At 48.7% G+C, this 13,099-nt stretch overlaps 4 protein-coding genes across 4 annotated transcripts; 3 read left to right on the top strand and 1 right to left on the bottom strand.

The window, feature by feature from the left end:
• Positions 1-174: 174 nt before the first annotated feature.
• Positions 175-4,764, top strand: N7508_000369 (DNA-directed DNA polymerase alpha catalytic subunit POL1; the record flags this gene model as incomplete). Its single annotated transcript, XM_058458454.1, has 5 exons — positions 175-561; positions 616-2,334; positions 2,383-2,943; positions 2,992-3,732; positions 3,784-4,764. 5 exons carry the CDS (start codon positions 175-177, stop codon positions 4,762-4,764), a joined length of 4,389 nt encoding a protein of 1,462 aa, XP_058324676.1.
• A 287-nt stretch (positions 4,765-5,051) lies between these two features.
• On the top strand, positions 5,052-7,092 carry N7508_000368 (uncharacterized protein; the record flags this gene model as incomplete). The annotated part of the gene is made up of 9 exons (XM_058458453.1): positions 5,052-5,104; positions 5,236-5,417; positions 5,466-5,548; positions 5,601-6,145; positions 6,204-6,354; positions 6,417-6,482; positions 6,531-6,639; positions 6,696-6,911; positions 6,968-7,092. The coding sequence occupies 9 exons, from the start codon at positions 5,052-5,054 to the stop codon at positions 7,090-7,092; spliced, it is 1,530 nt and encodes a 509-aa protein (XP_058324675.1).
• Positions 7,093-7,854: 762 nt separating this feature from the next.
• N7508_000367 (DEAD-box ATP-dependent RNA helicase DBP2) lies at positions 7,855-10,448 on the top strand (the record flags this gene model as incomplete). The annotated part of the gene is made up of 5 exons (XM_058458452.1): positions 7,855-7,898; positions 8,165-9,360; positions 9,413-9,520; positions 10,050-10,178; positions 10,231-10,448. The coding sequence occupies 5 exons, from the start codon at positions 7,855-7,857 to the stop codon at positions 10,446-10,448; spliced, it is 1,695 nt and encodes a 564-aa protein (XP_058324674.1).
• Positions 10,449-10,804: 356 nt separating this feature from the next.
• N7508_000366 (SGNH/GDSL hydrolase family protein) lies at positions 10,805-12,101 on the bottom strand (the record flags this gene model as incomplete). The annotated part of the gene is made up of 4 exons (XM_058458451.1): positions 10,805-11,453; positions 11,594-11,733; positions 11,800-11,932; positions 11,989-12,101. The coding sequence occupies 4 exons, from the start codon at positions 12,099-12,101 to the stop codon at positions 10,805-10,807; spliced, it is 1,035 nt and encodes a 344-aa protein (XP_058324673.1).
• Between the last annotated feature and the right edge of the window lie 998 nt (positions 12,102-13,099).

Raw genomic sequence — 13,099 nt, 5'->3', positions numbered from 1 at the left:
GACATAATCTAATTACAGGCCGCGGACGCGACACAACGCGTGCACGCGCCTGAATCAAATGCGTGACTCTCCTTTCGTCCTCCCTTTCCCCGCAAGGATTGTGATCCCCATATCGATCTCTGTCTTTCAATCCTGATTGATGGGCAGTCGACTTCGACTCAATCACTAAAAACAATGCCTTCTAAGCCAGACAGGCTAGCTGAGCTGAGGGCTCTTCGCGCCTCAGGAAAAAAACGAATTTCAACATACGAGATCGAAGACCAGGGCGACATTTACGATGAAGTCGATGACGATGGCTACAAAAAGGTCATCCGCAGCCGCCTCGACCAAGACGATTTTGTCGTCGACGACAATGGTGCTGGTTACGCAGACGATGGCCGAGAAGTGTGGAATGAACAAACAGTAGACTATGCCAGCGATGAGAGCGCAGAATTACCCGCACGAGGTAAAGCTGCCAAGAGAAAGCGCGATGAGGAGCAGCAGCGAAAGGAGAAGATGAACAATGGCATCTCCAAGTATTTCAACAGTGGACAGGCTGCTTCTTCCGCACCCAAACCAAAGGTGAGTGCGCCCTCCACGTTGACTTAGAAACACTTGTCCTAAGGGTACGTCTAGCCTGTTGCCACTGCGGAGGACGATGCATTCATGGCCGACCTACTCGGAGAAGTTGACACCAACGTCGTATCGAACAAAGCCCCCACTCGAAACATTGTGAAATCAGAGGCCCGTCGCAAAGTTCGCGTTCTCTCTCCACCTTTGTCTGAAAAGCGTCGCCGCGAGAAGGCTCACCCACGAGACGAAAACGACATGCCAAGTTCACCAATGAAGGACCAAGCACTGCACTCCGATGACCTCGACGATGGCCCACTCCCGATGCCAGACGACGATGATGTTCCTATGAGTGATATTTTGCCCTCGTCTCCAATCAGCAAGGCAGTAGAGCGCAGGAAAATTGTGCCTGTCAAGGCCGAGCAACCCGAAGATGATGATATCGACCTGATGGACGTCGCAGAAGTAACAGGCGACTCCGGCGTCAAGACAGAAAGCATCAATATGACTGGAAGCCGGCCACCCCCCAAGATCAAGAACGAAGTCATCTTAGAGCCGGCCAGTTCATCCCCAGTCAAGTCTATGCCGGAAGTCATGGATCCTTCTTGGAATGACGTACGAAGCAAGTTGAATGTGCTCAGCAGCCCGGCCCCGGAAATGCGTTCCTTCGGAAAACTGCGTGCCCAAGATGTAGTTGAAGAGGATGGTAGCCTGCGCATCTTCTGGTTGGATTACACCGAAGTCAACGGTAGTCTCTGCTTGTTTGGAAAGGTGAAGAACAAGCAGAATGGGTCCTACACCAGTGCCTTCGTCAAGGTCGACAACATCTTGCGAAAGCTCTACTTTCTTCCTCGGGAATACAGACACAAGCATGGACGCGCAACGGAAGAGGAGGTTGACATGCAAGACGTCTACACCGAGGTCGACGAAATGATGTCCAAGCTCAAAGTTGGCATGCACAAGATCAAAGAATGCACGCGGAAGTACGCATTCGAAATGCCCGGTGTCCCGAAAGAGGCACAATATCTCAAATTACTCTACCCTTACGATAAAACCGCGTTACCGATGGAGACCAAAGGCGAGACTTTTTCCAACGTCTTTGGTACCAACACCTCCCTCTTTGAACAGTTTGTTCTCTGGAAGAACATCATGGGCCCATGCTGGCTTAAAATTGAAGAGGCCGACTTTGCTGCAGTCACGAATGCATCGTGGTGCAAATTTGAATGCCAAGCTACTAAACCAGCCCTCATCAGTCCTATTCCAGATTCCGAGAATATGGACACCCCGCCTTTGACATTCATGAGTCTCGCTTTCCGTACGCAGCTCAATGTCAAAGAGAACAAACAGGAGATTCTTGTGGCGAGTGCCAGAGTGTACGAGGACATTTCTCTCACTGATACTACTCCCCCCGAGAAACTCCCCTGTAAGACATTCACTGTTATGCGACCTGCTGGTAGTTCCTATCCAATGCACTTCGAAGCTGAAGCGCGACAACAACGTGGCACGGTGATTTTGGAAAGGTCCGAGCAGTTCTTGCTCAGCAAGTTCCTTGCTTTGTTTGAGAAGATGGATCCCGATGTCATCATGGGTCACCAGCTGCAGGATGTCGACTTGGGTATTCTGCTTAGCCGAATGCGCGAGAAGAAGACACCGGGCTGGCACCGTATTGGTCGGCTCAGACGTGGAGATTGGCCTAAGAACTTCAACAAGGGCGGCAACTTCTTTGCGGAAAGGCAGTTGATTGCCGGAAGATTGATGTGTGACATAGCCAACGATATGGGCAAGGTAATGCTCCCTACGGACTGGTTAGATGACAACGCTGACAAGAGATAGTCTCTCATGATGAAATGCCAATCGTGGAGTCTGACTGAGATGTGTCAACTCTACCTTGGCCAAGGCCACGTGCGACAGGAGTTGGATACTGAGGCCGCATTGAAGACTTGGGCAACTACAAAGGAAGGCCTCATGAATTTCGTCAATCATTGTGATACAGATACATATTTCATTGCGGCATTAGTCCTGCGTCTTCAAATGCTGCCGCTCACAAAGGTTCTGACTAACATCGCTGGTAACTCATGGGCACGTACACTTAGCGGCACACGCGCAGAGCGAAACGAGTACATTCTACTCCATGAGTTCCATCGAAACAAGTACATTTGCCCTGACAAGTATTCTTCCCGTCTCCAGAAGGCGGAGGAGAAGATGATGCAAGATGGCGAGGAAGAAGAAGCGGTCGACAAAAAAAAGAAAGACAAATTCAAAGGTGGTCTCGTGTTTGAGCCCGAAAAGGGCCTCTATGACAGATTTGTTCTGGTTATGGATTTCAACAGTCTGTATCCCAGTATCATCCAAGAGTACAACATTTGTTTCACCACGGTGGACAGAACAGCTTCGGTAAGCTTGATTCACCCTCATCCCATACCCTTCATGCTAACCAAACAGGTCGAAAATGAGAATGAAGAAAAAGTACCCGATGTTCCCTCTTCGGACCAGGATCAAGGCGTGCTTCCTCGGCTGATTGCAACTTTGGTTGGCCGTCGACGCGAAGTGAAAAAGTTGATGAAAGACAAGCGAGCCACGCCTGAACAACTGGCTTTGTGGGACACAAAACAAATGGCCTTCAAGCTGACTGCAAACTCCATGTACGGATGCTTGGGATACACACAGAGTCGCTTCTATGCTCGCCCACTAGCTATGCTCACCACATTTAAGGGACGTGAAATTCTGAGGAACACCAAGGAACTAGCCGAAAGTCAGCAACTGCGAGTCATTTATGGCGACACGGATTCAGTCATGATCAACACTAACATGGACAATATGAGTGATGCTCTCAAGGTTGGAGACGAGTTCAAGAAATCAGTCAACGAGCGCTACCGCCTTCTGGAGATCGACATTGATAATGTTTTCCGTCGTCTCCTGCTTCATGCCAAGAAGAAGTACGCTGCTGTCAACCTGACTGAGGTAGATGGCAAATATGTCGAAAAACTTGAGGTCAAGGGTCTTGATATGAAGCGACGTGAATACTGCGCCCTTTCGAAGGAGGTTTCATCGAAGCTTCTTAATGAGATACTGTCTGGCGAGGATCAAGAAATCGTCCTCAACAAGGTTCACGAGTATCTGCGCGAGCTTGCCGACAGAATGAAGGAGTACACCATTCCTGTCCAGAAATATGTGATCTACACGGTTCGTGATGAAGACCATGACTGCTCAGTTCCATTACTAACCCCTTGATAGAAACTTTCGAAACGACCCCAGGAGTACCCCAACAAGGAGAGTATGCCTCCAGCACAAGTTGCTCTTCGTGACATTGCCCGAGGCAAGAATGTTCGGCCTAACGACGTCATCTCATACATTGTGACAAACGGAGACTCGGAAACCTCGTCTCTGCCGCCTGCCAAGCGGTCGTACAGCCCGCAGGACGTGCTGAAGGCAGGTTCGGGCCTTAAGCCAGACGTCGAGTTCTACATCCTCAAGCAAATATTCCCTCCTATTGAGCGTCTCTGCGCTCCAATCCCTGGAACGGATGCCGTCCGCCTCGCTGAATGCTTGGGTCTTGATACTCGCAAGTACCAAATCCACACCTCCAGTTCGAACAACCAGCAAAACGCCGAGATCTTCCCACTTGAATCTCAAATTCCAGACTCTGTTCGATTTGCTGATTCCACACGACTCAACTTGAGATGTCGATTCTGCAAAGAACAGTCTGTATTTGAGGGTCTGGCAGCTTCATCGCACATGTGCACCTCTCAGGGAATTGTTTGCCCCAACCAGCGCTGCCAGAAACCCTTCTCAGTCTTGACCATTGTCGCCCAGCTGGAGAATCAGATCCGTGAACAAACCTCACGATACTACGAAGGGTGGTTGGCTTGCGACGACTCATCATGTGGAAACCGCACACGCCAAATCAGTGTGTATGGACATCGCTGTCTCGGTCCTCGTGGTCGGGCAGAAGGCTGTCTGGGTCGCATGTCTTACGAGTACTCCGAGAAGGAGATCTACAACCAGCTCCTCTACTTTGCGGGTCTCTGGGATGTTGACAAGGCCAAGAGTGCGGCGGAGAAGGAGACGGGGGAGAAGAAGGACAGCATCGCCGCCCTTGTAGAATTCAATCGGATAAGATTTGGTACGATCAAGGGTGTCGTCGACAGCTACTTGAAGAAGTGTGGACGGCAATGGGTTGAGATGGATGGTCTCTTCCGCTTCATGTTACAATAAATGCTTCGGCTATGATTTGGATGTAAATAGGGATGGGGTCTCTGGGCAAGCATTATGACAATTTCGCATAATTCAGTGTTGTTTTTTTGTATTCCAAATTCTCTTTGCTACAGTGTGACTACAACTGCGCTCGTCGGAATTCAATTCAATTCAATTCAAAAAAAAGCTCGGCTTAACCTTTTGTAGATCTCTCTTATCTTATCGGCAATTCTTCCCCATCCCCCACTCCGACGTGCTTCACTTCTTCCTCTGCAACTCCCTCCCTCCTTTGATTGGTTCTCTGCATCATGTCGGCCAATCGAGTTCTGGTCATTGCTGGATCTGACAGCTCTGGCGGCGCGTAAGTCTACCCTGGTCCCCCAAGTTCGTACGAGAAAAATAGCAGTATCCCATCATGTCACCCCAACCCGCTGATTGGCCTTGTACTCCATCTTGTTTTACGTTATATAAGTCAATCCTAACATCTCATAGTGGCCTCGAGGCAGACCAAAGGGTTCTTGCAGCCCATGGTGTTTATGCCCTCACTGCTACAACTGGGTTGACGGCACAAAACACACTGGGCGTACAAGACATTTTCGTCGTTCCCTCGGAATTTGTCAGGAAACAGATCAATGCTGGTCTGGAGGATGTTGGTGCTGATGTAGTTAAATTGGGTAAGTCAGACTGAAACCGATATAGAGCAAAATTGATGACTTGGCTAGGCATGCTTTCCTCTGCAGAGACGATCGATGTCATTGCGGAGACATTACAGACTCACAAAGTCCCAGCTATTGTTCTTGATCCGGTATGCTTGAATTGGCTGTTGATATGTCGTCTAGACTAACCACAATCAATAGGTCATGATTTCAACCAGTGGTTCTCAATTGTTACCCGAGAAAGCTATCAAGGAGTTGCGAACAAAGTTGCTTCCCTTGACCACAGTTCTGACACCTAATATTCCCGAAGCACTGCTTCTATTGAAGGATTCTGGTGCTGAAACGCCCGAGCCGACAGATCTATTGGGGCTGATTGAGCTCGCCAAGAAGATCTGTTCCTTGGGTCCTAAAGCAGTCCTTCTTAAGGGTGGACATCTACCTCTGACGAAAGAAAAGAAGATCTCTCAAGAACCAAAGGAGGCTGCTATTGTTGTGGATATTCTCTTTGATGGAACCACGACCACCTTGTTTGAGACCGAGTTCTTGGTCTCCAAAAACACACATGGCACAGGTTGCTCACTTGCATCAGCAATCGCTGCAAATCTCGCTTCAGGAAAGGACATGATCAGAGCTGTTCGCAGTGCCGTTCGATTCGTTGAGGTTGGTATCAAGACTAGCACTGACCTGGGTAAAGGAAGTGGACCTATCAACCATTTCCACTCTATTTATACCATGCCGTTTGCGCCGTATGTGATCGCCTTTGTGAACGATTTGATCAGGGATATTGACTGTTGAATAATCTAGTGGCCGATTCCTTGAGTATGTCCTTGATCGCCCCGATGTGCAACAGGTATGGGAGAAGTTCACTCTTCACGAATTTGTGGAGGGTATGGGCCAGGGTACTCTGCCTATCGACCGGTTCAAGGCATACCTTGTTCAGGATTATCTTTATCTGGTAAGATCGCCTTTTCTATGTGCTTCGAAGGGTCCCTTTGTTAACAAAACTTAAACCTGCAGGTTCAATTTGCCCGCAGTAATGCACTGGCCTCATACAAAGCTAAGACCATGGACTCAGTAGCAGCAGTATGTAATTCGGTGCCTATCATGGTCTCAGTCTAACTTGCATCTCAGTCCGCCCAAATCGTTCTGCACATCCAGCGGGAAATGGCATTGCACATTGACTACTGTGCCTCCTTCGGCCTGTCAAAGCAGGAGATGGAAAGTCATCCCGAAACCATCGGTAAGCTCCCTCTACCTCTTTGATGTATCTCAGATATTTAACACCCGGATCCATAGCCTGCACTGCGTACAGTCGATACATCCTGGACGTTGGCCAATCCGAGGACTGGCTAGCCCTTCAAATGGCACTCGCGCCCTGCTTGATCGGATACGGTGCCATTGCACGCAGACTCTACACAGAAGAAGGTACCATCCGAGAAGGCAATAAGTACTGGAAATGGATTGAGAACTATGTTGCGGAGGACTATACCGAGGCTGTACGATTGGGTTCAGGTACGTTGATTTATGACTGACGAGCGATACCTTAGCTGAATCATTCCTTATTATAGCATTGCTCGAGGAGCATATGAAACTGGTGTCACCTAGTCGCATGGAAGAGCTCATCAAGATCTTCATCCGGGCTACAGACTTGGAGATTCGGTTCTGGGACATGGGTCTTGGAGGTAAGGAGTAGATAGACAATGTATACCTCCATGAGAGGCTTCTTACTGTATTTAATCTTGCTCGTTGCAGCCAGAACAAAGTGCTCCTTCCTACTTGTTGAGAGTAGTTGGGTGTTACTATCTTCATTATGCCGACAATACCATTTCGCCACAGTGCTTGTGCTTTATTGTGATCTCGAAGTTGTAATTTTCCGATCTGCTTCCATACAGCTTCTAGAATGCTTCCATGCGCTTTTCATCTCAACCTTGTATCTAAATTCTAACTTTGAATTTGTAGATTTTCGATTACTTTCTTAATGTGAGTCTTTCACATTTCCTATGTCACGTTCTATGCAAAATTTCTCAGTAATCAACCACAATTCCTCAAATTATACTTTACGATCTCATTCACCTCCGATTTGCCATCAAGGATTTTGCCTCTTTGCCCCTTCCTTTCCATGGGTGATTCTACCGCTTTTTACCGCGCCAATCAGCAATCGACTAAGCATTCTTAAAACTCTAATCGGTCCCGATTAGGCAGGCGGTTAGCCCCCGATCCAGACTCATCACGTGAATTGGCAGGCGCAGAAAATGAAGAAAAAGCAAGTACGCTAGGCCCCATTCGTCGCCGATAACAACTTTTTTTCTCGCGCCTTCTCCCCTGGCAGTTTTCTTCCTCCTCCATCCTTCTTTTTTTCATCCCCTTTCACTTGCGGACTTGATCTTCTGTTTTCTTGAGATCAACTTCTTCTTTCTCCCTTTTCATTACACAGTCCATCCTCACAGATTTCATCATGTCGTACGGTGGTGGCGGCTACTCGCGCGACAACTCCTACCGGTAAGTTTTCCCATCAGGCTGTGTTTCGGGCTTGTTGCTCCGTATGCTCTTTTCAGATTCTTGACGCTGTTGACAAGCGACTTGGTTTTGAGCCGACGCTTGCAACTGGCAGCTTTGAGAATCAAACTGGGGTGTTCATGGTACTGGTCGTCTATGGTCTCGGTTCTCCGCGCCCATGTCTTCCGGAAAACAAATATCCTTCCGGGAAACAGGCAATACATCACATTCAAAGTTGAACCAAAACCTTACTGACTCTCATTTTACAGCTCTCGCGGAGGTGACAACGGCTACTCCGGAGGCGGTGGTGGTGGCTACGGCGGCGGCGGTGGCTACGGTGGTGGCCGCGGAGGTGGCTACGGCGGCGGCGGCGGTGGTTTCGGCGGTGGTGCCGGTGGTGACCGCATGTCCAACCTCGGCGCTGGCCTGAAGACACAGGACTGGGGTAAGCTTTCCCTTTATTCTCACTTCTATTTGTTCCCTGCTAACCTTTCAGACTTGAACTCTCTCCCCAAGTTCGAAAAGTCTTTCTACAAGGAGCACCCCGATGTTAGCGAGCGCTCTGAGGAGGATATCCAAGCTTTCCGCAAGGAGAAGGTCATGGCCGTTCAGGGTACCAACGTTCCCCGTCCCGTTGAGACTTTCGATGAGGCTGGTTTCCCCCAGTACGTCCTCTCCGAGGTCAAGGCCCAGGGCTTCGAGAAGCCCACTGCTATTCAGTCCCAGGGTTGGCCTATGGCCCTCTCTGGTCGTGATGTCGTCGGTATTGCCGAGACTGGTTCCGGAAAGACCCTGAGTTATTGTCTTCCCGCTATTGTCCACATCAACGCTCAGCCCCTCCTCGCCCCAGGTGACGGCCCCATTGTCCTCGTCCTGGCCCCCACTCGTGAGTTGGCTGTCCAGATTCAGGCCGAAATCACCAAGTTCGGCAAGTCTTCCCGCATTCGCAACACCTGTGTCTACGGTGGTGTCCCCAAGGGTCCTCAGATTCGTGACCTCTCCCGTGGTGTTGAGGTCTGCATTGCCACTCCTGGTCGTCTCATTGACATGCTCGAGGCTGGCCGTACCAACCTTCGTCGTGTTACTTACCTCGTTCTTGACGAGGCTGATCGTATGCTGGACATGGGTTTCGAGCCCCAAATTCGCAAGATCATTGGCCAGATTCGCCCTGACCGTCAGACTTGCATGTGGTCTGCTACCTGGCCCAAGGAGGTCCGCCAGCTGGCCTCTGACTTCCTGAACGACTACATTCAGGTCAACGTTGGCTCCATGGACCTCTCCGCTAACCACCGCATTCACCAAATTGTTGAGGTCGTTTCCGACTTCGAGAAGCGCGACAAGATGATCAAGCACCTTGAGAAGATCATGGAGAACCGCGCCAATAAGTGTCTCATTTTCACTGGTACCAAGCGTATCGCTGACGAGATTACCCGTTTCCTTCGCCAGGATGGATGGCCCGCGCTTTGTAAGTTTTCTAGGCTATTGGTGCATACATTCAGTACTAACATTCTCTCCAGCCATCCACGGTGACAAGCAGCAGAACGAGCGTGACTGGGTCCTGAACGAGTTCAAGCAGGGCAAGAGCCCCATCATGGTGGCCACTGATGTGGCTTCCCGTGGTATCGGTATGAACAAATTGCATCCCCCCATCCTTTTCCCCTCTCCCCTGTTTATCCCCCCTTGGGGCCCTTGAGAAAACTCACCCGTGTTTCAAATTGTGTGATGACAATGGCACGGTGCTCAACTCTCTCGAAGTAATTCGGTGTAAACGCCTTGTCCAGGCACATCTGGTCATCCTAACTGGTTCTCATACCAGGAGGACCTTGGACTCACAGTGCAGCACAGCAGCAGGCATTTCAGGCCTGACTTTGATTCTCCATTTCTTGTGTGACAGACTTGTAGGAGAGTCGAGGTTTTTTCCACACCTCAACGCTGTTTTTTGAACTGTTGAAGGCTGCATTTCCAAGGTTACTCTAGGACCACGATTTCACCACCTTCCCATGGACTCGCTTTCTTTCGGATTTTCCAAGGAGGCCCATGAAGAGAGCAGTGACGCATCAAGTCCTGCACGACTGAGAAAGGGTCCTTTATGGCCATCCTCATCTATAATCCCACTAATGTTCTGTGTTTGCTAACGAACCCTCTCTTGAAAAGATGTGCGCGACATTACTCACGTGCTCAACTATGACTACCCCAACAACTCGGAGGACTATGTTCACCGTATTGGTCGTACTGGTCGTGCCGGTGCCAACGGTACCGCCATTACCTTCTTCACGACTGACAGTAAGTTCATTCCATGTCTTGTCCTTCGCTCAATTGCTAACTCTTCTCGTAGACTCTAAGCAGGCTCGCGACTTGGTCACCATTCTCACTGAGGCTAAGCAGCAGATTGATCCTCGTCTTGCCGAGATGGTCCGCTACGGCGGTGGTGGCGGCGGCGGCGGTGGTCGCTGGGGTGGCCGTGGCCGTGGAGGCTGGGGTGGCCGTGGTCGTGGTGGTGGTGGCTTCACTGGCTCTAACGCTGGTGGCCTCGGCAACAACCGTCGCTGGTAGATGTCTCGCTGCTGACGAGCTTGTATTGTCCCGGTAGACTCTTTTTTTCTCGATTCCCTGCGTAATTCGGTTCGGGCGGCGTTTTCGATGTCATAGACAGTTTTACTTGTTTTATCGGTTCCAGGCTCGGGAGCCTGTCACGGCTTGGACTTGCTTTACCACTTAAGCTTGGTACCTTGCGACAATCATACATGTTGATTAAAAGTTCATTTCACAAAGCTCGCGGGAGTTTCTGAATCAGACTCACTCTGCAATAATGATATTATTCAAATCTTCCTCTTCTGTAGATGTGCCAACTAGAACCCATTCCTCTCCTCTTCTTCTTCTTCTTCTTCTTCTTCTTTTCCAAAATCAGTTCATTTACTCTTCAGCCATCCCTCCAACTCCTCAGCCAAAACCCGATGCACGTGACTAGTCAAATGCCCGGAATTAAACCAAAAATACTCCTCCAACGGCACGGGACACCCATACTTCAAATACTCAACCTCAATATCAGGCTGATCATATCCAACACAAAACCCGGTAGTATTAACAATCCCATACCTCGCAGGTCCATCAAGCATCGCAGCCAGCCTCGAATGAGCATCAAAAACCCTAACCTCGACATCTCCATGCCCAGCCCCAAAAGCATCCGCCTGAGTCTCTAACGCCTGGTTGTACCACGCAACCTGCGTGGCATTCGGACTCGGATTAATATCAGCTTGGTTTCCAGGTGTCCGGTCTAACGGTGGTAAATTCATGAACAGGTATTTTCTGTACCCGAGATCGTAGAGAGATTCGACGGAGGCGAAGAGGGATTTTGTTAGGGTTTTGTAAAATTCTTGGAAGGAGGGGACGGGGTATTTTGCGCTGTCGCTTATGTCGTTTATTCCTATCCATATTGCTACTAGGGTTTCCTTTGGGTTGGTCGTTTGTTTGTTTTTCTGTAGGGCTGGGTGGCCGTATTGGGTGAATTGTGTTATTTGGTTTTCAAGGGAGAGGGTGTAGTTGTGGTGTAGGGGTATGCTGGTCTTTTTGTTAGTCTTAATTTGGGTATATTTTGGGGTTCCTCTTGTTTGCATTCTTGGGTTGGTGGTTCCCAGTCTCTGGGGTTGATATCGACTGTTGAGAACTATGGTAGGTGGAAGTGAGGGGTTTGGACGTACTATTCGGTTGAAATGTCGGCTCCTGCAAATGCAAAATCCCAGAGTTGTTTCTCGCAGCTCTTTGGGGAAGTTAGGCCGTCTTTGACGCCGCAATCTGTGAGATATTCGATCCAGTTTGGTCCGCCTTCTGCGGTTCCCGTCTATATATTAAGCGCTAGTATCATTCATTTGTTGCAAATAAGGTGGACAATATATTATCTACTCACCTGATTCTGAACTATCTTATTAGACAACAGTGTTTCCGTATCATAGGCAAAATCGAATTGATCTCCAATGAAACTGAAGTTCTGGCGGCCCTGGGTTCCCTGTACATAGGTGTAGGAATCACCAAAAGCAATCCTTAAGATCTCGAGTCAGGTTATCACTTTGTTTGTCAGGCTTTTTCTCGTACTCACACAGCATTTGTTGATGACCAGTCAAATTTGGATGTCTGTTTTGATAGAGGGCCAGCCTGGGCGAGTGGAATATTCGAGATTGCCGCTAGGGTATATGTAGCTAAACGAAGCATCCCGGTGATCAGTTATACCAGGAATTAAAGATTAAATGAAGTTTCTTTACTTGGCGTTGATGTTTTCTAACTAGGAATGTTATATATTGATCTTTCATTACTTTAACCCCGCAATTACTCGGTTCTACGGGGAAATTCTGAGGTTTGACGGAATCAATTTTTCCGTCGACATTGAGTTATAACGTTTTTCAAGTTAGCTCAAGTTTGAAAGTCTGACTGGAAAGGATGGTCTAGATGAGGATCCTTGGACAGCGCTCCATCCTGTTTTTGTTGGTCATAAAGCGGAATATATCTGGGACATGTATCACTTAGAGGCTGCTTGGTCTCGAGGCTCCCTGAAAAATAGTGTTTCTCAAAAGATTCTATCGAAGAATTGGATCTTGTTGGGAATCAAGTCTCATTTTTGGGTAGAGCTGTTGATCTAGATATATCTGGTTGGAAGACGAAGGTACTCTTGATAGACCTCTAACGGTCTATCACACAAACGTAGAAAAACTAGAGTCTAGCTCAATAAACCTGCTTCTATGTCTCATTGTGGACTTTAGGTCCTCCTAGCAAGCAAACAACCAGGGATGACTAGACGTGTCTAAACAAGGCGTTTGCACCGAGTCACATCAAGAAAGTCGAATTCCGTATCACTATCATCACACAATTTAGGTAGCATCATGCCATGTTCATTGATATGCGCAAATATTGATATCACTTCACTGTCAATCAAAACATAGTAGCGGAAGAATGTATACTAGGTGGGGCGAGGTATTAGGTAGCAACGTTTACACAGCCTTATAGACCTTACCAGATTCGACCTAAGTGTGATCTATCAACCGGTGTCAATGCTCTTCCTTAGTTCCGCAGGCTATTTCCCTAGGGTTCTGATTTGCAAGATCGTTGCTCGTGCTTAGCTTAACGTCAAGCTTTGGGCTTACCTGGCCCACTATGAGGCTATCAGTGGATTGCATTTAGTGTTTCAGGACATGACAAACTCTAGGATCCGGGTA

Source organism: Penicillium antarcticum, assembly GCF_028974205.1.
Source record: "Penicillium antarcticum strain IBT 31339 chromosome Unknown utg000001l_segment0_segment0, whole genome shotgun sequence".
Taxonomy (NCBI): Eukaryota; Fungi; Ascomycota; class Eurotiomycetes; order Eurotiales; family Aspergillaceae; genus Penicillium; species Penicillium antarcticum.
This window is presented reverse-complemented; position numbering and strand designations above follow the sequence as displayed.